Raw genomic sequence first — 21,242 nt, 5'->3', positions numbered from 1 at the left:
CGAAATTTTTCTAGATAGAATTTTTTTAACATTTTTTCCATCTTACCTTATATGGCATTTTTCTCTGGGGCGCGAGTTCTGGCGCACCTGTAGGTATAATAATAATAATAATACACTGATCCAGTGATTCAGTGTTGCTATATTACAACAAATTGTCGGTATTATGGAATTCGGTATTTCGAAATTTCGGTATTATGCACGCATTCCAAACAACACTACTAACTACGGCGACATCTGTGAGTTGCTGCTTAAACTATTATTGTAGTTTGACCAGTTATAGTTATGACCAATTATAGTGATGAAAGGTTATAGTGATTTCCGTTTTTAGCTTTGCAACGTTTTGGTATATAGTTTTTTTAAAATGAATTATTTTAGTAAAATTCGCTTTTAATTGTGAATTGTTATAATGCTGAACGTTTTTAATAATGAACGGTTATAGTATTGAATTATTTTAGGTGTGACCCATTTTAGTTTGAAACTTTTTAGTGTTGAACGGTTTTAGGTAAGAAAGTTTTTAGATGTACGCGCGTCCCCGGATTTACACCATTTTGTACACGTTAAACCAGTACCTACGTGGCAAGATTCTTCTTCTAGCAGGCCACGTTTTATCATTTGACCTTGAGATTTACTATCGAACTAAAGGAAATATCTATCTTCCTCATAGTAGAGAATATTTTAGCCACGTATTCTGCTAGAGCATTTATACTTTTAATTTAAAACAAATTAGGAAATACTCACCCTCTGATGAACAACCCCCAATCACGCAAGACGTGACATTATCCAAGCTTGATATTTGAAAGGGTTAGATTCTACGATTGTAGATGTAGGTAACAAACTATACTTTTGTGAATTAAGTTTTTGAGTGGCTTCTGAATAAATTAAATACAAATTCGGACCGAGATAATTTGGTTACAGACGATTTGCTGAGATGTTTCTTTCTAAACTTTAATTTTATAGACATTAAAACAAACATTATTAATTTTTATAGACATTTTTAATACAAAAGATTAAACTTTTGAATCCGTGTTTTCATGTATAAAAAATAATTTTATCAACTCAAAAATTATCCGCATTTTTGTCCATTTTATTAAAAAATTTATTTTATTGTATGTATTTACTCGGAGAATACCTAATTTTTTTTTTGTATACGCTCCCGAAAACAGCTGTTTTCCCGTTGTGAATATTTTTTACAAAATCTAATAAAATAATAAAGACGTTTGAAGGCTGTGGTTTAGTGACATCAATCATTGTCAAAAATGCAATTTTTAACCGAACGTTGTTTTTACACATTTCTCATCGCATTCTTGGCAACATTTGCAATTTTAACCCCGATTCTTATCATTCAAGTTGGTAAAAAAACGCCCCAATATGTCTATTTATTTCAAGACGCGCAGGGGGCCTCGCACCCCACTAAATCAAAAAGACTTTCAACTTCACCACCTGACAAGTATTACACCTTTGATGAAGTAACTTCCAATTTTCAAATTAACAAATCAATAATATTTTTATTGTATTTTTCAAGCTGGACGAATATTTGAACAATTTTGCCACTCATCGGGATATTCTCTTTTCAATAGATGCGATTAGTGAAACTGAATATCTCGCAAACCCTATTTATGAAATCTGTCTCAAGAAGAAGGGGGATCCTAAACCCATGGTGATTATAGTGTCTGGAATACAGGCCAAAGACTGGACCAGTGTCTATACCTCGATTTATATGATGCATCTGTTTTTTTCGGACCTTAAAGGGACCACAAAAATTTTGGAAGAGTTTAATTTTCATTTTATACCGTTATTGAACCCCGATGGGTATTACTTGTCCACGACTTGGGTAAAAACATGGCACAATTCTGCCGATTCTAAGGATTTTTTATAGGCAATTTATTCGAATTGGATTAACAATACCGGTAATTTTGACGAATCTGACCATGTAACTCCTAAGGGACATAATGTTTTGTATGATTTTGGGGTACCTGAGCCCCAGTTGTAGGTTTTGTACTTTACTTGAAGTTTTAGAGATTTTCGGAGAACACAGAAGAAGCTAAAACTTTCAAAGACTACTTTATGGAACACAAAAGTCATATAAAAGCTATTTGTTTTCTATTTTCCCCCACAAACGTGTCGTACAAGTCGGACAAATATTTTCAGTTTTCAAGAGATTATTTAAACAACGATGACGCCAGAAAGAACTTTTTGGAAGATTTAGCAAGTAAATTTTCTCGAAACAATTCTTCCTTTAAGTATGTGAGGGATCTTAAGGAACCCTCGGAACAGAGAATTGACGAATGGATAATATCAGTGACGAGTTCCAAGCCTATTTTAGTAATCAACTTTATTGCAGACTTCGGACCAAGGGCTACAGAAGTCGTTTCAAAAATCTCTAGAGTAATTTTGAAAAATTACACAAATGCGATTATAAATTTTATTCCAGGCGTACGCTCGTGAAATTCATGCTATAATTACAGACATTCTGACGTCTCTCAAGACTAAGTTTAACACTTTTTGAAATTTGCGCCCGAATTTAGGGATTTCAGTTGTCACTAGTTGAGGTTATGTCATTTGTATTTGAAAAAAATGCTTGAATTGTACGATTTTTTAAATGATGAAAGTGATAAAACGAGTTTTTCTATGTTTGTGTCGATTCTGTGTCTCAAAGTTTTGTACATTATAGGAATGACTTTTTATATCATGTCGAGATTTACTGAAATTTTATCTTAAAAATGTTCTACGTTAAAAATGTAGATGTTGACATTTTTTGTCGCTTGTGGCTTAAACCGCTGCATTGTAGCCTTCCGCACTCAACAAGCCGTGGATTTTATCCAAAAAGGGCGACGATAATGTTTCAATTCCACTTGAAGTTTCCAAACTTTTAAAAAATTTCCACATAATGGCAATTGAGTTTCTTTATCACAACTACCGGAAAGGGGTGAGGGTGGCTCTTGTCCCCAACTTGGGGCTTATTGGTGCACTTGTAGATTAAAGGGTCGATTCTGAATCAGCAATCGGGGATGAATTTCAGTTTGCAGATTGCAGCGTTTCTTGGAGCTATTGCACCAAATTCCGCTGTTGTTTTGGTTATTTGTAGTAGAGAATCGAGTTGTTATTGGCACTATCACCTCGAAAATCACGCCGGTTTTGTCGTCATTCAAGTAACTTCGAAAAGTAAGAATTTGCGATTTTGTTACAACCACTCAAGCGGTGTTTGTAGACTCTGATGATAATTACGAGAGCAATAACAAAACAGCTTTACTTGTAACACATGACTGTTTGAAACTATGCGAGAGTCTACTCGACAATGAGTTTTTCTCCGTCGTTGTTGAAGATTTGGACCAACTCGCGCTCAAACGAATTATTAAAAGACTGAATGGGAGATTCAATGTGGGGCTCACAACTCGGAGTTTTTACGTACGTCTGAAACAATCCAAAAACCACAACCATCTATTAATTTTTCAGACACATCCTGATCAAAAATTGCAATGGAACATGTTGAACTGGGCCAATCCTGGCTGCGTCGGCAAATTGAACGATTTCTACGAGTGAGTCAACACTTGTGTTTTGACTGTATTTTCAACGCACTTTTCCAGGGCTGACAACCGGAATTTTGAACGATTTGATGATAATTACCGGTATTGGTGGATGAGACTGACTTGGGAATTTTGCGAGTCGTTTGAAAAACCCACTGAGGAGGAAATCGACTCTTACGAGACCAAAGTATCGGAGTGGGCTTCCCAGAATAATTTAAGCTTTCACACTCAATCGAAAAAACAATCGCGCAAACGTAAACGCACTCCAAAGACTGAACCACCTCCAGAAAACGATAGTTCCAACGATACTATCATCAACGAAGTGCCAATTGATAAGTACGTCAAGTTGCCCAGCATGGACGAGAGCCCTATTGTCACTTCCATTATCAAAAATTTTGAGATATCCCCTGAACCGATTTTAACTCATTCGTCTTCGTTGCCATATACTCAAACTCACGCAAATTACTCCAAGTACGAAGAAGAAAGTGTGCTGTTTGCGTTCTTAAACGATAAGGAACGACCCAGTACTTCTAAAAGTGAATCAGAGGAGTTTATCCTAAGTCTAATTAACAAATCTGAAGATGAATCAAAAGATATTTTACAAAAGGCTGATGCTGTCTTGCAGAATTAATTGGCATTCCTTTGGGATCAAGACTGGCGCATGTATTACATTTTTATTGTGGCTTTTAATTGTATTTATTAGATTTCTAATAAACATTTCAACTTTTATCATTTTAAGTTTCCCGGTCTTTGTCAACCAATCATGTGGCCGAGTTCTTTGACAGTCAATTGACATTTTAATTTGACAGTGACGCCAAAAAAAGGTTATGTGGCCTTTAAATTTTTTTCTCTAAAAGCAAAAAGTATTTCCTTTTGAGAATCATTTTTGCAAAAAACACAATGGACACCGAATTTTACAATTTGCACAAAGCTCTTAGTTCTTACAAGACATCCATAAAGACAAGTTTGGACAAAATTGACGATATCGTAAGTAATTTCACCTAACTTTGCTTATTTTGAATGAAAACTTTTTAGTTGTCGCAAGCTATGAATGATTTTACCAGTTGTGACTACGCAAGTGGTCCAAACACCAAAAAATACACAATTTCGCTTGAAATCGTTACACTGTTACCACATTACATTAGGATTCTTAGCACTGTTGAGAATTTAGCTGATGGTTTAGCGACTAAAGTCTCTAACTTAGAGCGTAGTGTAGAACCTGAAAGAGATGCTTGTAATCCATTCACTTCAGCACTTTTAAGCGATTCAAAAGAATGTGCAATTTCTTCGTTTTTTCATAATTTAAAGGCAGAAATTGCTGAACGAGACGACAGTTTGTCACCAGGGGTTGGTTCTGATGTTAGTTCAGATGCAGAAACGCTTGTGAGCCAACCCGTTTACGTGAAAAATGAAAATTTGGACAATTACGGAAAATTTAATCTTCTTGATGTTGCATCTAAAAAAACAGTTTCAGAAAGTGAATCTTCCACCTCTCCAGAACCTGAAAATGTCACAGATAGGGCAGATAACGTTGCAAACAATTCTGTGTTAGAGCAGTGTGAAACTGGTGCAAAAAGGAAGACAACTTTTGGAGGCAAAGAGGAGCCTCCAGTTCAAAAAAACGCCAAAACTGATTATCCCTCCCTTATCAAATTCTCCGAAGATTTTGATAATGTCAGTTCAGAGGCAGAAACACTTGTGGACCAGCCTGTTTACGTAAAAAATAAAGTTTTGAACGATCACAGGAAATTTAACCCTTTTTATGTTGCTGCCAAAAATCCAGATTCAGATCAAAACGCTTCAGGAAGTGAAAATTCCAACTCTCTTGAGTCCCATTATGACACTGATAGGCCAATAGAATTCAATACAAATAACGTTGCAAACAATTCAGAGTTAGATCAGCCTAAAACTGGTGCGAAAAAGAAGAAAACTGTAAGAATCAAGGAGGAGCCTATAGAGTTGTCTCCACTCCAGCTAACCCACGAAGACGCTGAAACTGAATATTCCGCTCTTACCAAACTTCTGGAAATGTCGGTATATGACCGGCGTCGCGAAGCACAGAAAAAATTTGAAAAAAAAGGCATAAAACGAGAACTTCAGTGGACGACAGTCACCTCACCATCACGTAATTCTGAAAAAAAATTTCGAGAAAAAATCGCAATTTTCGATATTCTTGAAGACGAGTTGCAAGTGGGTCAAAAGTGTGTTTTCAGTTATATTGTTTCGCCCTCGGAGTTTTATGTCCACACGAATCAAGAGTTGTTTGAATTGTAAGTACTCGACGCGGACCGCAGACTAAACACTTGGTGAGTTTCAGGCTTCAAAATAGCTTGAATGAGGATATGAATAACCAACATCAGTGGGTTGTCAACAAATATAAATCAAAGGCCGAAGCGAGGACACACTTGGGCAATTTTTGTTTTGCGTTTTTGCCCGATAAGCGTAAATGGTACCGAGTCGAAGTGCTTGATTGGCTGGTGTGTTTAATGAATTTTTCTTGTTTTTATTGTGTAACAAATAAATTGTAGATGGAGGATGAGACGCCGAACATTTGCATCCAGTTGATTGATTTCGGAGAGACGTGGTTTTTCCAATATGAGATACTACTTCCAATGACTGAATTCTACTCTATGTTTCCGAGAATGGCAATTAGATGTCACTTTTCTGCGATTTATTCACCGGACTCAAACAGGTGGCCTCAATCGAGTATTGAAGCGTTGGAACAAATGAGTGAAATGGAAGAGAAAACTGAATTCGTGACGATTTTTGTTTACAAGGAGGGAAATTCGTATGGGGTTGATTTGTTGAATGAGGAGAAATTCGGGAAGAAAACCTTGGGTCAGATTTTGGTAGAAACCGATCTTGCTGTCGAGGTCGATATTTCAGACGGAATAGAAGCTTTAGAAGATGACGACTTTGAAGAATATGAAAATATTAATGAGGCCATAAGTGGATATGACGCGAAAGATGAAGCAAGACTTTGCCCCTTTACAAATTCTTCAGGTCGCTGTTTTAAGGGTGCGCGATGTAAACTGGAACATGGATTTTTGTCGGAAGATGGCGTTACTACAGATAAAATTTTGACAATGAATCAAGCTCTCAGTGCGACACCTTTGCCTTCAAAAGGCCAATATATCGATGTTGTGATCACAGGGTACATAAATACGTGCAATTTCTATGCTCATATCATTACCAACCCGTGCAAGTCGTCCAATTTTAGTGAGTTTACTTGTGGCTAACTTCAAGTCATAAGTTGTGCATTTCAGATTCAAACTTCCAGAGATTGAGGGAAACGATGAATTCAAACAATAAAGTCCACACTTACGAAACCTTTAAATTAGATCCAGGGCTTGGAGAAGTTGTTTTAGTCAAAGAAAACTCGGAATGGTTTAGGGGGATTTGCGTTGGTTTCTGTGAAAATGACATAATCGAGGTTTTTTTCGTGGATTTTGGTTGTAAAAGAGAGAAAAAATTGAAAGATCTGAGACAAATGAAGGAAGATCTTCTTTATGTGCCATTCCAAGTTAGTCATTGTTCCCGACTATTTTTTTATTGACAGTTTTGTCGTAGGCAGTTGAATGTATATTAGAAGGGTGTCAGGAGAAGAAAGATACTTCAAAAGAAGCCTCTCAAGCATTTTTCGAGACTTGTATGAATTTAAAGACATTTAAAGCTTTAGTTGTGTAAGTTTAATAGTTGGGTGATTGGCAAAAAATAATGTTATTGTAGTGATTCAGATGAACCGTTGAGGCTACGTCTGTGGGACTTGAATAATATGGAAATGGGCTACGTTTTGAAAATGTATAATTTAGGAGAGGATCGCCATGACGTTTTCCCAGTTAAAGATTGTTACTTAAGCTGCGGTTGAATTTTTTCCATGTTAAGAACCTATTCTAATTAATTTTTGTACTGATGATTTTACTTTTGAATAAATTTTATTTTGGGATTCCCGTGTTCAAACCTAACTTCACTAATGTCGGTAATACAGTTAACATAATTGTTGACTGATTTGCTTAAAAAATTCTGTTGTTTTTGATTTACATACAGAATATTCTCCGATTTTTATTTTTGATCATCTTTAAAAAGTGTAGTCTATATTTATTTAAAAAGTTGGGTAGAGGTCGCATTGATCTAAATTATTTTGACAACCGAGATGGCGTGAATGTAGCTACGAATCAGCTGCATCTGTCAAATCAACAGATGTATTGTGATAGTTTACCCCCTGCAGGATCAAATCTTTAGCCCCTTGGACACTCTTGCGGCCCCCATCAATTCAATTGTATGCCTGTGACAAGTGCGCGTGTGCCCCCATCAGTTCAATCGCCGTCAAAAATGACAATTATTCCACCCAAAGTTCGCCTAGTGTCATAATGAAAATTCCGTCGAAAAACTCGTCGAAATTTGTGAATTGGTCGCGTAAATAGTGGTAGAATAGAAGTTTCTTACGTTAGTAGTTGTTCGCAAGTGGTGATTTTCCATGATTTCAATTTTTTTTGTAGGATTTGATGATAAAGTCAGCATAGGCAATGCAAGAGTGTTTCTTGAAAATCCTCGCGAGGTTTCGTTTGGGCCCTTCCAATGGGCAATTGCTTGGCGTGCTTCAAGGAGCCCAACAGTACGGCCCTGGACAACTCGCCCAATTGCCGTAAAGAAGGTGGGTAGGGGGATAGCATACAAGGCTTATTATCATCTCTTTGGCTCAAAACAGCACAAAAAAGGGAACATCTTGACGAATTGTTTCTCTTTTGTTGGAGACACATGTCATACATGTTACTATTTGACCATAATCTTACGATTTCTTTTATTGCGACTTGCATCGTAAAATTTAATGCCTCATCTGTGGCGAACATCTGGCAAACAGCCTCAAACTCGTTACCTTTTAAGTACAATTCCGATTTCCTACAAATGAAAAAATGCTGTTTGGTAAACAGGAAATGATTTCTTTGCAATATTTTGGTTTGTTGTAAATAATAAATAACGCTCTGAGATAAGTAAATTGTAAACAATGCAGTTAATTAGTTTGTGTCGCTTATACCTATTATCTGATAATTTAAACAGCATTTGTAGAATTTTTACATGTTTTTCTATACTTTTAGTATTTTACGTTTAATTAATTATTTTTTTGCAAAAATTTTGTTGATTTGTTTCATTAGACCATGCTATTCCATTTGAACATTGTGTTTTAGATTAGGTGCTAATATTTTCTCGGCACAAGATTTTTTGTGTCAGAAAAATAAAAAAATCCATTATTATGCAATTTTATTTTATGATGATCTTTTTAATTTAATTACCAAGAAGGAATTTTTTGCGAAATTAGAGATCAGGATGCCAACTACCTGTTCCGTTAGTCTTGTCGACCGGCTTCTAAGGTTCGTAATTCCACTCTTTGACAAATAAATCCGCGATAAAAATGAAACCAGCTCTGACCCCGTTTCCGTTCCACCTTGCTCACCCATCTTGGCGGTCACGCAGTGCACTTTTGATTGCAGAAATGCCCGAAGCTCAGCTGTATCCGGCTCCGAGTCACGTGCCAGCCTCCTCGGCCCCAACCGAGACCATCCTGAGCAACGGCAACCATCTAACAGCCCTCCCGGAACCCGCCAACAACCGTTTCTACCCTCGCAAACCCCACTCGAAATCGGCGCCGGCGATGGGGCTCACCGATAGTAAACCCTCCGACGCGAAACTGAACGCGCTTTTCGACCAGTATAAAGACAACGCGGAGGAAAGCATCCTCGCAGAGGGCATCGAGCAGCTGTGCAGAGACCTGCAGATCTCCCCCGACGATTTCCGGATTTTGGTGCTGGCGTGGAAGCTCAACGCCGAACAGATGTGTCGGTTCACCAGGTCGGAGTTTGTGACGGGGTTGAAGGCCATGCGGGCCGATTCGGTGAAAGGGATTCAAGGCCGGCTGCCGGAGCTCGTCGCCGAGGTGGGCCAGGACGTGGAGCAGTTCAAGGATTTGTACAGGTCAATAGATTTAGCAAGTTGCAAATTTCGTTACTTGATATTTTGCGTTAGGTTTACGTTCCGGTTCGGATTGGATTCGGCCGCCGGCCAGCGGATCCTCCCCACGGACATGGCGGTGGTGCTGTGGCGGCTGGTGTTCACGATCCGGGAGCCTCCGATCCTCGCGCGATGGCTGGCGTTCCTCGAGAGCCACCAGTCGGTTCGGGGGATCCCCCGCGACACGTGGAATATGTTTTTGAATTTCGCGGAAGCGGTGGGCGACGATTTGAGTTGTTACGACGACAACGAGGCGTGGCCGAGTCTTTTTGACGATTTTGTGGAGTACGAGAATGACCAAGCCAACCAAAACATTTCCAAAGACAAGGACTGCGAAGGGCTGATCATCATCGAGCAGAACGATTGATGGTGGTTCGGGCGTCTTGTATATAAAACTGCCTATATATTTTTTAAGGGGCTAAGGCCCCCCCGGTCGTGATATTTCCGTAGTGGTGAGGTGCAACTAAGAAATTTTCTATGGACGGTTATTTGATCACAATTTTTGCGCTAATTGCTTTGGATGTGTCGTCTGATGGTTTTATATTAACGGAAATGGGGGATAGGCAAGAAATGTGCCTAGATTTTTTACTTAAATTCGGTTCACTCGTCCAATAATTTTATTGTGGAAAAGTTATTTTTTTATGCGTCTTGACTCAGGACTAGGCCGCTATTGATTTTATGCTAAATTATCGGTGTGTTCAGTATTAATTCGGTCTCTTGGATGCTAAATTCGTTGAGCTGTCGGTTTTTCCTTTTTTGTGATATGTTCTAATTGGAATTTTTCGTGTAAGACTGAAAGGTCGCTGTTAGGTGCTCTGATTTTAACTGTCTTATTTTTATTACATCTTTTAAATCATTATTCTATAAATATATTTATTTAGATTTTTTAATTGTAGATATTACTGTATATTTGAATGTTTTGTGAATAAACAGTATGATTATTTAATTGGACACCTGTTCCACCTTAGACTCCTATTGGTGCAAACAACACTTGAAAAACACGAGCAAAACCGCAGTTAATCACATCTGTGACATTAAACACGACATTGCTGATAAAGGAAAGAAACTATATCAACAATTTTCATAGTCATTTACTTACCTCGAATGCCCTTGACCTTGTCTTCTTGTTACCAAGGCCAAAACAAACACTTGTTGAGCCCTACCCAAACATAAAATGGAAACGAGCAAAGCCATCGTAGTGAAAAAATTCGGCAGCTACGACGTCCTCAGTGTAAGTAAATTAATTCGAGGTAAGTCCAGGTCATTAGTTTGTAGGTGGAGCAATTCGGATTGCCTCCTTTGGCCGGAAATGTTGAAGTGAAAGTCGAATATGGGGGCGTGAATTTCGCCGATTTGTACACCCGACAAGGACTGATGCATAACAAGAAATTGCCGTTTGTTTTGGGGATGGAATGTGTGGGGACCGTTGCCGCAATCGGGGCCGAAAATACGCATCTCAAAGTGTGTTTTCTCAAAATTAGTTGAGTAAAATTTCAAAACAAAAATTGTAGGTGGGACAGCGTGTCATTTGTTATGATTACCACTGTGGGATGTACAGGGATGTAATCAGGGTCACCCCAGACAAATGCTACCCGTTACCCGATCACCTGACTTGGGAGGAGGGGGCTGCACTTTTTGTTAATTACTTAACCGCCTACTTTTCTATAATTGAGCTCGGAAATTTGCGACAAAATGAGACAGTTCTCATATTGTCTTGCGGGGGTAAAACCCGAAATTTGTTTTAAATTTGTTATTGGGAAAATGGTTACAGGGGGTGTAGGCTGGGCGGCCACCCAACTGGCCAAAACTATCACCGGGGTCACAGTTGTGGGCACCACAGCCCCTTTCAAGCACCCTCAAGTCAAAGAAAACGGCGTTGATGTTACTCTAACTTTAGATGAGAATTTTCAGAAGGAAATCACGAAAGAATGTCCCCAAGGCTTTGATTTAATTTTATCTAATTACGCCGGTCCTCTTTATGGCTTCTTGCAAACTCTTTTGAAGCCTTTAGGACGTATTGTTTTAATTGGAGCGAATAATTTGATTCAGAATGAGCAAAAATTGTCGGTGTTTACGTTGTTGAAGGGATGGCTGACTACTAAAAATGTTCAGTTGGAAGAATTGATTACACATAATAGGGTCGCTGCTGGGCTTCATTTGGGGACGCTAATTGAGAAAGATGCAGGAAGGGTTAGAAACGCTTTGGGGAAAATTTTTAAAATGGTGGAAGAAAAAAAATTGAAAGTGAAGATTGATTCAGTACATCCCATGGAGAAAATTGTTGAGGCGACAAAGTTGTTGGCCGAGAGGAAAAATGTCGGAAAAGTTTTAATTTCAATGAAAGAAGGCTAATTTTTTTCTATTGTTATTATCCCCAAAGTGCCATCAACAACCATAATTTTTTGCTATTGTATTTTAATGTTGTTTTCTTATTTTGCATAATTTAATTACAAAATACGGAAATAAAAGTCTTTTAGGTTCTGAAACACCTGTTGTTTATTTTAATTTTTTCAGTGATTTACACCTTTTTAATTACGATAAAAATATTTGTCGTTAATTTTAACACAATTAGTTATCAAAATGTGGTAGATTGTGACTTCGTGAAGTTAAATATTTAATAAAATGTGATAAATGTCGTAGAGATTGTTTAGTTTGGTTGTTTGATTGTGAAAAAATTCAAATTACGCGCTTCATGGCGCCACTATCGCTTCCACGGGTACCGTTCGTTTTCTCAGCGCATGTCATTTGTGCTTCTTTTGGAATCATTTGCCATCTTGGACACATGTGAGTAGCTTATTTATCTGTAAATTCCCTAAAAAGTCTGTATGAATTTCCCACTCACGCCCCTCATGTCTGAATTTTTCGCCCCATTTTGCCACCCCTTTCGTTCCCATCGCGCCACCCTTTGACTTAAGCCGTTTTGACAGTGTGCATGATAAGGTGTATGTTCGCGCCATGTTGCCTCTCAGCCCCTTAAAATTGGCAAGAATTGGGCGAAAGTACGGCGCTGTGGGCGCTGCGCGGGCTACGGTTGTTACAGGTGTCAAATGGCGACGCCGGTAGGAGCGCCGTGGCCCCCCCGCCCGTGCCGCGTGGACGCCCTTTGAGGTTATTGTTGTTGTTTGCAGCCTGCACGGTTGGACATAAGACACACGATGGCTGACATCGATGACACTCATTTTGAAACTGGGGACTCTGGCGCTTCGGCCACCTATCCCATGCAATGCTCGGCCCTGCGCAAGAACGGCTTCGTCATGCTCAAGTCTCGACCTTGCAAGATTGTCGAAATGTCAACTTCCAAAACTGGCAAACACGGACACGCCAAAGTGCATTTGGTAGGCATTGATATTTTTACAGGTGAGTCTGGGGGGTATTTGAGGACTTGTCTAACGAGGGGCTGTAGGTAAAAAATATGAAGATATATGTCCCTCAACACACAATATGGATGTCCCGCACGTTAAGCGCGAGGACTACCAATTGACTGATATCTCTGATGATGGCTATTTGTCTCTCATGTCTGACAATGGTGACCTGCGTGAGGATCTTAAAGTTCCAGAAGGGGATGTGGGGGCCCAACTACGCGCTGAGTACGACGCCGGCAAGGATATCCTGTGTACAGTGCTCAAATCTTGCGGCGAGGAGGCAAGTCACCCTTTGAAATAGTTACAACAGTTACAGTTTTCTCTCATTTCATGTTTTAGGTGGTAATTGCTGTGAAAACAAACACTGCGCTTGATAAATAATACCGATCATGTGACGTGGGGGCCATAGCCTGTTTTCACCAAGTCCAGAGGCCTCCACTGCCGCTAAGCTATATAATTATCGTATTGGACCAGTTATATCAACAGCTTACCTACACCAGGTGGACTCGCAGGTCGTCAATGTGGTGTTTACATTTTACATCTATTTGTACTTTTGTTGGCGAAATTCAAATGCAAAAGCTACAATTATGTTCAATAAAAATTTAATTTAATTTTAAATGAATGTAAATTTTTATTCAAGTTCCAATCAGTCGTAGCCACCTGTTTCTCTAGTTTTTTACACCATCAGAGTTTTTTCTTAGTTTTGGGAAGCAGCTGGCTCTGATTCCAATTAATCTTGTTGATATTATTGCTTTTGTTCAGTAAGCATAGAACTTTTTTTAATTATTGTTTTGATATTGATTAGATGTAAGTTTTTAAGTAACTGACCAATTGATTTTTGCAATAATTTCTTGGAATTGGTTGAAATACAATAACATAGGAATTAAAACTGACTTTCATTTCTTGCGCCATCATTCAAATTTTTGGTGGTCAATCACCCCTTGGCAACGCTCTAAAGTGAGGTTAGGTCACCTCTGACGTCATCATAAAGTTAACGATTTGTAAAAAAATATCTTTTGAATACGTTTGTACCCAAAATTAGTACAAGTTCACACATTGCTGACCCCAACATGTGACGAGGTCATGGTTGTCTCATCGGAGTTCAACCAAAGTTCAACTTAAAGGTACTTAGTTTCCACCGAAAATGCATGAAATGAATGAAACGCATGTCTTTACATCAAAATAAAGAAATGCAAAGGCCCCAAATGTCAAGTTATGTTCCAAAATAACTCCACCAAGAACATAACCTCACATTTGTCCCGACCTAATTTACAATGAAATAAGAGCCTTACCTACCAAAAATAGTTTATTAGGCTTGATTTTCAATATTGGACCAAATTTTCGCAATGACAATGCTTCAATGCAATTGTTAAGAATAATAAATAAAAGTGAACATAACCTTAGCTTTCCGCTGTAGGACTTCGCCATGTTCGGCACCCTGTCCCACAGCGTGTTCGAAACGGAGATAAAAATCGAGCCGATCAGCTTCTACGGCTGTTCCAGTTCCGAGCCTGAGGGTAAGCCCTCATCGCCTCCTGCCGACGTACGTAGCGCCCCTTTGCCCCCGCTTGCCTCATTGTCGCATTGCAGGAGCCCCGCAAGAAGCGCAAGCCGCAGACATGCAAAATCTGCGGCAAAGTCCTGTCGTCCACGTCCAGTTATTACGTCCATATGAAGCTTCATTCGGGCAATAAGCCCTTCCAGTGCACCCAATGCGAAGCTTGTTTCTGCCGCAAGCCCTACTTAGAGGTGCATCTGCGGACACACACGGGTGAGAGACCCTTCAAATGCGACGTGTGTGACAAGAGGTTTACCCAGAAATCGAGTTTGAACACACACAAAAGGGTGCATACGGGGCTCAGGCCGTTTGCGTGCGATGTGTGTGAGAAGAAGTTCGCCGTGAGGAGTTATCTGGTGGCACATCGGTGGTCACACGTGACGGATGGGTTGTCGTGTCCGGAATGCAACGCTGGGTTTAGCACCAAGAGTCAGCTGGTGCAGCATGTCAAAGGGCACAGCAACCGCAGAGGGTTCCAGTGTGAGGTTTGCCAGAGGAGGTTTGTTAGAGATTCGTATCTGATTAGGCACCTGAATAAAGTGCACAAGAATAGTGCTTGATTTGTGATAATTTTCCTTTTGTAATAAAGTGTAAAAAGTATGTAACCAATGATATTTGAGTCCAGGAAGCCCCTCGAGATGGAACCAAGCTAATTTCTTCCTAGAAATTTTCAAGAATAACTTTATTCCAAATTAATTTTTGTTTTGGTGTTTTCTTAGTTATTTGATTTTTGAGGATGGCAACCTTTACCAAAAAAAGTCTCTCGTTTCGTCTGTGGTTTCGTGCTCGTTTTACATTTACATATACCTCACAGATTAAGGTTTTTAAAGATTGACTATTTAAACAGAATTTTTGCAAAACATTAATTTTTTGAAAATAATTACACGCTCAAAAGGGGAAATAGACCTCACGAACTTGTCCAAGAAGGTTTATGGCATTGAACAAAAAAAATTATTAAAGAAAAAACAGTATAAGAAAGGGTTATCATCCGAGAAAAAGACTTGAGAAATTTTAATCTTTTTTTAACTGTTGTACAATTTTTTAAATTTGTTTTTTCACGTCAAGGTGCCTATTTGGGGAAGAAAAACCCCTTGAAACCGTAATTAAAGTTTATATCCTTATGAAAAATTACATCATCTATTTGAACTTAATCCTAACAAATAAAGTAATGAAGTTAGTAACCTACACTTAAGTTTGACTTGATGTAGCGCTACCTCCTCAGTTGTGTAACATTGAATAATCGATGATTTCCTTGAGACACCTCCCAAATTCCTCAATAATCTGACTTTTCGTCACCTCTTCATCTTGCATATTAGCATCCCCGCTTTCCGAAATGGTCAACATGCATTGCGACGTCGCTTCTATAACATCATCTGTGATGAAATTAATTGCTTGTCTGCTGCTCGACGTCCTCCTCGTCCTAAACTGGAGCGGATCCCTGGCTTGTGCCATTTTTCCTTGCAAATTATGCAACCCGTCTTCAATCGTCGCCCTCAAACCCTTTTTCTCCATCGAGTCCTCGATATTCCTGCACCCCAAGCATTTACAATTGTTCGAACACGCGATTTTCGCTTCATAACACTCGCAGTAGTTCTTCAAACAACCTGATCTCTTGCAATTGCACCCCTTTGTGTGTTTCCTAATTGAACTATCGCCGGCCACATCTTTCGCCTTGCCAATCTTTGGCCTAAAAGCATTCGGATTGCGCTCGAGACACGTCTTAATCGCCCTCTGTCTATGATCCTCATTTTCCAAATTATTGAAGCAATTCATGCAGTTACACATGTAACAGAATTCGCCATTTGCGAAACAATCGCAGTACAATTTCAAACACTGACTCTTTGTACAATTGCAAGGCTTGCGAGGCCTAATCCCGTTGGACTCTAGATTGGATTCGGGTGTCATCGTGATACTTTCCGGGGATATTTGTTTAGTGACGGAGGTGTGGCGCATCGGAATCGGCACTTTGGAGTTGAGCTGGGTTTGGACGTACGTCGGCAACATCACCACTTGGCTACTGGTCACGGGGGCTTTCGCAGCGATGTTTTTCAACGGTTTAGGGGCTATAGCCGTGGCTTGGGACGCCGGCTTGATCTCCGACAGGACAATGTTGGTTGGGGAGGCCTGCATTGTCGATTTTACGGTCGTGAGGGTGGGGGCAGACGATGAGAGAGTCTCAGCGTTGGTGGCCGTCACGAATTTAATATATTGCATCTGAAAATGAGAAAAAATAATTATTTATTTAATACACCCAAAACCGACCAATGGCAACACGCCTTGGAGCAATCAACCAATCACAATACTGCTCAACTGTCATTTTTAAAACTCACCCCTTTTCCCGGAATATTAATCTGATGTAGCTGTCCCGTGCTCAAAGCCTGTGTCCCTGCCACTTGTATAATCTGGGGCGACGAGAGAATAGTGTGCCCCGTCCCCGCACTCTTGAAAATGATCCTTTGGGGCACCTTCCCAGTTGTCGTCTGCGTGGCTGGGAGTATCTTCGTCGGCGACTTAATCTGGCTCACGACCGTTTTCTGTCCCAACAGCTGCGTGGGGGCCATTTGGGGCACAATTTTTATCGCCTTGGGGCCGGGTTTATTCAAAACCACTGTATGTTTAGGGGTGGATGTGGCCTGAGGGAGGACTTTTGTAGTGGCAATCAGACCCATTTCTTGGGCTTGTTGTAGGGTTATGGTCTTCGCGGGGCTCGGGAGGGTCGCTTGGCTCGGCATTAGCTTGACTTGATCGGCTTTTTGCACCACCATGATGTGTCCTTGTTTATTGGTAAACGTTGGAGTGGCTTTCGGAGGCGTTTTCTGTGTGGAGGTGACGATTTTCTTCATGACGACTTGTTTGGGTTGGACTAAAGCAATGTTGCCTTGGGTTGTTACAGTTTTGACGGCGGGTTTGATGGCAACAGGCCGGCCAAGAGAGACGTTGGCGAGGTTGAGCTCTTGGCCCCCAGAGGAGACTAATTTGATGGCTTGGTTGCCACCGGCGCCCTGAAGTAGGAGGAGTTGTTGCCCGGGGGCGGGTTTCATGGCGATGGGGACCGCCTTGGTGGGTTTTGGAGCTATGGTTAGGGGGCGCAATGGTGGGATTGTGGATGTTTTTATTTTAACGTCCGGGAGGATTTCTTCAGGCGAAGGGGCGCGTTCGGTTTCAATTTCGATCTCTTGGGCCCCAATTTCGGACTGCATGACGTCAGTATCAACTTGAACTGTTTCCTCAACTGTCTCAATTATTACTTCTGGTTCTAAAAGTGTAAGTTATGAGGGAATTTGGGGCATATTGTGTTTACCGTCGGTCTCCATATCGTTTGAAAGGTGCAATTCATGGGACAGTTCCGCCAACTGTTGGATGTCTGTAGAAGACAAACTTGAGAGGTTTGTTTCGTTCAAAGTGGCCCCATCGATGGTGAGAGTGTCCACAAGGGCCTCCACATCTTCGTTGTTACCTGCAAGAGTGGCATTTTTGAATTCCGTGTTGGGGAATTTCACATTTTTGATTCAAATTGAAAAATTATTGACTCGTGTTTCAACAGTAGTACCAGTTAAAGTGTGACCGGAGCTATCCATGTTACTTGTAATTTCGCGCTAAGGTTCTAGTTTTGATTCAAATTTGGAGCCCCAAGCTGAAAAGGACGCCTTTTAAAATCCCGCCTCGAACGTGAAAAATCTGCCCACGTAATGATCCACAATTGAGAATTAAACAAGTGTAGAATGTAAATACACCACCTTTTTCACCGAAAGGCATAATTTTGCCTGATTTTGTCGAATTTTTGTGAAAATTAAAACTATTCAAAACACCATAGTCAAATTTGACAGGTCACGTGACCAGAGAAGCGTTCAGATCGCTACCAACTGTTACAAATAAAGTCCCAAGACCGGACCTAATTTCCGGAGAAATGAAAATTTTCCGGAAAATTTACTACCGAAACTAGGCAACAATAAATAAGATGACGCTTTTTACTTGTATAATTTTTTTCCAACACAAATGTCATAATGCCACAAAATAAGTGTTAAATATTGGTCTGTTTTTTCATACAATGGAAAATCCTTTAACTAAAAGTGAAGAGAAGAAGTTTGGATATCCAAAAGTACGAGATTCTGACGTTAAAAATGAAAAACCCAAAGTCGAAGTTAGGCGTTTACAATACGACCCTAATTCTAAAGGCGCAGATTGGAAAAAGCAGTGTTCGCCAAGTTGTTGTCCGTCCATGTCGGATTCACAACGTTTGGTTTGTATTTAATTACAAATTTTTGATTTTGAAACCACTTTTGAAAATTCTGAAACTTGGCCACACTGTAGGGAGCGCGGTTGCCGGATTGTGCCATGGGCGCATTTTTTGCAATTTTATCAAACAGCTGGTCGGATTACATTATTAGTGATAACTTGCAACACATTTGCTTTGTTATTCCGATTACGAAGAGAAATCAACAGATAAGTGATACGGCGAATTAGAAATTGTGCACCAAGTGGGGTAGGTGACTTGGCAACGTCGCAACGCCTCGTCTCGCGCCATCCTTTTTTAACAAAAGACAGCAATAGAAGGTTCTCGTCCTGTCGGTCCGGTCGAACCGCAAAATAACTGTTAAATCGCTTGAAATATCCACCCGGTGAACGATTTCGAAAGAAGTGTCGGTCCTATTCCCACTCGAACAACGCAATAAGTCGGCCCTTTTAGTTTTAAACTCGATATAATTCATCACAGGTGAGTCAATTTTGCCGAATCGTGCGAAACGGTCACATGAACGGTCCACGTCCCCCTCTTGCGCCTCCAAAAGAGCCCCAAGTTGCTCCCTGAGCATTTAGACAAGTCGCCTGTGCCCCGATCGTCACTTGTTATGTAAGACGTGACTCGATTGATTTTCCGGATTTTCTCGGAAAATCGCGGCGGTATGGAGGGGTGGGGCGTGCGTAGCCCGTTTTCGCGACCTTGGACACCCGGTATACAATTGGGGTTGCGGTGTGGGAGCCCCCCACGTTGGGGCTTTTCTAACGCCATATTGGTTGTGGTTGGGGGCGCGAGGTGGAGCTGGAGACACTTCCACAATTGTCAAATGTTTAAATCGAGCAAAGTCAAGGTTAAGGGTTATTTTTGAACGGTTCTATGTTTGTAGATAATGGCCCCACCACCGTACTCTGATCTCGGCAAGAAGGCCAAAGATGTCTTCGGCAAGGGGTACCACTTCGGGCTTATCAAGTTGGATTGCAAAACGAAGACTGGCTCAGGGGTGGAATTCAACACCGGAGGAGTCTCTAACCAAGAGTCGGGGAAGGTTTTCGGCTCGTTGGAGACCAAATATAAAGTTAAAGAATACGGTTTGACTTTCTCCGAGAAATGGAATACAGATAATACTTTGGCCACTGAAGTTGCGATCCAAGATCAGCTCCTCAAAGGCTTGAAATTGTCCTCAGATCTGACTTTTTCGCCACAGACTGGGTAAAAATCAGATGAGAGTAACAATTTCGTATTAATGATTGATTTAGGAGCAAATCAGCTCGCGTTAAAACCGCGTTTACCAACGAGAGGGTCGCTCTAAACTGCGACGTTGACTTGGACTCGAGCGGACCTTTGATCCAGGCGGCTGCTGTCGTGGGACACCAGGGTTGGCTCGCCGGTTACCAAACGGCTTTCGACACCCAGAAATCCAAACTTACCAAAAACAACTTCGCCCTAGGTTTCTCCACTGGAGATTTCATTCTCCACACCAATGTGTAAGTGACGTTGAATACCAATCTGTCAGTCCTAAATTCCCCACTAGATCCCAAGGGGCACTTTAAGTTACCCTGAACCCGTTTTAAATCCCTTTTTGTAACATTTAGTGATCACAGCGATGACGGCCAGGAATTCGGCGGTTCCATTTACCAAAAGTTGTCCCCAAAAATGGAGACTGGTATCCAGTTGGCGTGGTCTGCGGGCAGCAACAATACCAAGTTTGGAATAGGGGCTAAATACGATTTGGATCAAGACGCCGCGATCCGAGCCAAGGTCAACAATTCCAGTCAGATCGGTTTGGGGTATCAGCAGCGTTTGCGTGAAGGTGGGTATTGAGAAAGGTTGGTTAAGGGATTTATTATTTTGTTGGTTGGTTGGCAGGTGTGACTCTAACTTTGTCGGCACTCATTGACGGCAAGAATTTCAATAACGGCGGTCACAAAATTGGTCTGGCCGTCGAGTTAGAGGCTTAATCAGAGATTCGTCAGTTCCAAATTGTATTAGAACCAAGACACGTTTCAGCCTGCTGTATTGTAGATATTTTAAATGTTCTATGGGACTTTTTAGTATTAAAACATATACATGAATACGTCTTGTTTTTCAGTTTGTAGTGGTTTTAGTGAAGTCGTCCTTTTGTTACCGTTTCCGGATACTTCTCAAAAAATGCTACTTCCCACACGTGTTTTTTACTTGTGCAAGCTTTTAATTCAATTGTTTTATGATTATGACAAGTATTGTAAAACTAATAAAACATAATTTACAAAAAACACGTTTCACTTAAGATCCATCTGTTCCTCCATCACCTTGCTAATCCATTCGGGTTCACTCTTTGAAATTGATTCAATTATCGAATTAACTTGGTAGCAGAGAGACTGTATTTGTTTGTCCCACTGAGGCAACGTTTCACGAGCTGAAAAGAAATCGATCAAAATCGTATCACCAATAAAACACACATTACTTTCAAAATGGACAATTGAATCGATTTGGTCGATGTAACCGTTCATGCGGCCTTCAGTTATCATCTGACTTGCGATTTTTTCCGCTTTGGAAGGGTGGATCTCGAGCAATGC

At 40.4% G+C, this 21,242-nt stretch overlaps 9 protein-coding genes across 20 annotated transcripts in view; 7 read left to right on the top strand and 2 right to left on the bottom strand.

Moving 5' to 3' along the window:
• Positions 1-482: 482 nt before the first annotated feature.
• LOC123003734 lies at positions 483-4,253 on the top strand. Of its 2 annotated transcripts, none has more exons than XM_044396703.1 (6): positions 483-502; positions 2,789-2,926; positions 2,976-3,162; positions 3,209-3,405; positions 3,454-3,536; positions 3,585-4,253. In XM_044396703.1, the coding sequence occupies exons 2-6, from the start codon at positions 2,888-2,890 to the stop codon at positions 4,153-4,155; spliced, it is 1,077 nt and encodes a 358-aa protein (XP_044252638.1). In that variant the 5' UTR covers positions 483-502; positions 2,789-2,887; the 3' UTR covers positions 4,156-4,253. The 2 variants fall into 2 exon arrangements, with proteins under 2 accessions (XP_044252638.1, XP_044252637.1); XM_044396702.1 differs by lacking the exon at positions 483-502 and adding an exon at positions 2,564-2,738.
• On the top strand, positions 863-2,870 carry LOC123003735. The gene is made up of 5 exons (XM_044396705.1): positions 863-1,466; positions 1,523-1,831; positions 1,877-1,969; positions 2,017-2,385; positions 2,432-2,870. Exons 1-5 carry the CDS (start codon positions 1,257-1,259, stop codon positions 2,504-2,506), a joined length of 1,056 nt encoding a protein of 351 aa, XP_044252640.1. The 5' UTR covers positions 863-1,256; the 3' UTR covers positions 2,507-2,870.
• Positions 4,254-4,279: 26 nt separating the features above from the next.
• Positions 4,280-7,470, top strand: LOC123003733. Its single transcript, XM_044396701.1, has 7 exons — positions 4,280-4,511; positions 4,560-5,794; positions 5,842-6,001; positions 6,053-6,743; positions 6,791-7,047; positions 7,095-7,207; positions 7,254-7,470. Exons 1-7 carry the CDS (start codon positions 4,425-4,427, stop codon positions 7,390-7,392), a joined length of 2,682 nt encoding a protein of 893 aa, XP_044252636.1. The 5' UTR covers positions 4,280-4,424; the 3' UTR covers positions 7,393-7,470.
• Positions 7,471-7,686: 216 nt separating this feature from the next.
• Positions 7,687-12,016, top strand: LOC123003748 (DCN1-like protein 3). Of its 2 annotated transcripts, XM_044396721.1 has the most exons (7): positions 7,687-7,970; positions 8,024-8,178; positions 9,014-9,511; positions 10,688-10,761; positions 10,806-10,991; positions 11,042-11,252; positions 11,302-12,016. In XM_044396721.1, exons 2-7 carry the CDS (start codon positions 8,103-8,105, stop codon positions 11,880-11,882), a joined length of 1,626 nt encoding a protein of 541 aa, XP_044252656.1. In that variant the 5' UTR covers positions 7,687-7,970; positions 8,024-8,102; the 3' UTR covers positions 11,883-12,016. The 2 variants fall into 2 exon arrangements, with proteins under 2 accessions (XP_044252656.1, XP_044252655.1); XM_044396720.1 differs by lacking the exons at positions 10,688-10,761; positions 10,806-10,991; positions 11,042-11,252; positions 11,302-12,016 and adding an exon at positions 9,546-10,476 and having other exon boundaries at positions 9,014-9,494.
• A 198-nt stretch (positions 12,017-12,214) lies between these two features.
• LOC123003749 (eukaryotic translation initiation factor 5A) lies at positions 12,215-13,510 on the top strand. Its single transcript, XM_044396722.1, has 4 exons — positions 12,215-12,314; positions 12,659-12,887; positions 12,934-13,172; positions 13,232-13,510. Exons 2-4 carry the CDS (start codon positions 12,686-12,688, stop codon positions 13,271-13,273), a joined length of 483 nt encoding a protein of 160 aa, XP_044252657.1. The 5' UTR covers positions 12,215-12,314; positions 12,659-12,685; the 3' UTR covers positions 13,274-13,510.
• Positions 13,511-13,843: 333 nt separating this feature from the next.
• Positions 13,844-15,055, top strand: LOC123003955 (gastrula zinc finger protein XlCGF71.1-like). The gene is given in 3 exon segments (XM_044397038.1): positions 13,844-14,016; positions 14,297-14,444; positions 14,447-15,055. Coding segments are annotated over 2 exon segments (690 nt in total). The 5' UTR covers positions 13,844-14,016; positions 14,297-14,318; the 3' UTR covers positions 15,011-15,055.
• LOC123003954 (protein lin-54 homolog) lies at positions 14,106-18,306 on the bottom strand. Of its 7 annotated transcripts, none has more exons than XM_044397033.1 (5): positions 18,001-18,300; positions 17,752-17,907; positions 16,781-17,706; positions 15,637-16,664; positions 14,106-15,110 (listed from the first exon to the last, which is right to left on the bottom strand). In XM_044397033.1, exons 1-4 carry the CDS (start codon positions 18,026-18,028, stop codon positions 15,669-15,671), a joined length of 2,106 nt encoding a protein of 701 aa, XP_044252968.1. In that variant the 5' UTR covers positions 18,029-18,300; the 3' UTR covers positions 14,106-15,110; positions 15,637-15,668. The 7 variants fall into 7 exon arrangements, with proteins under 7 accessions (XP_044252968.1, XP_044252967.1, XP_044252969.1 ...); XM_044397032.1 differs by lacking the exon at positions 14,106-15,110 and having other exon boundaries at positions 15,546-16,664; positions 18,001-18,084; positions 18,137-18,297; XM_044397034.1 differs by lacking the exon at positions 14,106-15,110 and having other exon boundaries at positions 15,546-16,664; positions 18,001-18,128; positions 18,188-18,253.
• Positions 18,307-18,424: 118 nt separating this feature from the next.
• LOC123003802 (voltage-dependent anion-selective channel-like) lies at positions 18,425-20,761 on the top strand. 3 transcript variants are annotated; one of them, XM_044396801.1, is made up of 5 exons: positions 18,425-18,690; positions 19,574-19,896; positions 19,944-20,171; positions 20,280-20,497; positions 20,554-20,761. In XM_044396801.1, exons 1-5 carry the CDS (start codon positions 18,499-18,501, stop codon positions 20,643-20,645), a joined length of 1,053 nt encoding a protein of 350 aa, XP_044252736.1. In that variant the 5' UTR covers positions 18,425-18,498; the 3' UTR covers positions 20,646-20,761. The 3 variants fall into 3 exon arrangements, with proteins under 3 accessions (XP_044252736.1, XP_044252737.1, XP_044252738.1); XM_044396802.1 differs by having other exon boundaries at positions 18,430-18,690; positions 20,289-20,497; XM_044396803.1 differs by lacking the exon at positions 18,425-18,690 and adding an exon at positions 18,971-19,164.
• Positions 20,762-20,852: 91 nt separating this feature from the next.
• Positions 20,853-21,242, bottom strand: part of LOC123003801 (COP9 signalosome complex subunit 4) — a 6,422-nt gene continuing 6,032 nt past the window's right edge. The window contains exons 5-6 of one of the 2 annotated variants that reach the window (XM_044396800.1): positions 21,131-21,181; positions 20,853-21,082 (exon numbers count right to left, since the gene is read on the bottom strand). In XM_044396800.1, coding sequence (XP_044252735.1) covers positions 20,946-21,082; positions 21,131-21,181 — 188 coding nt within the window. In that variant the 3' untranslated portion in view covers positions 20,853-20,945. Of the gene's footprint in view, positions 21,083-21,130; positions 21,231-21,242 lie in introns of both variants that reach the window. The other variant, XM_044396799.1, reaches the window with a different exon arrangement.

The sequence above is a fragment of the Tribolium madens genome, unplaced genomic scaffold (assembly GCF_015345945.1).
Source record: "Tribolium madens isolate multiple individuals breed KSU strain unplaced genomic scaffold, Tmad_KSU_1.1 Scaffold_1;HRSCAF=32;Tcas5.2_LG8, whole genome shotgun sequence".
Lineage (NCBI taxonomy): Eukaryota > Metazoa > Arthropoda > Insecta > Coleoptera > Tenebrionidae > Tribolium > Tribolium madens.
This window is presented reverse-complemented; position numbering and strand designations above follow the sequence as displayed.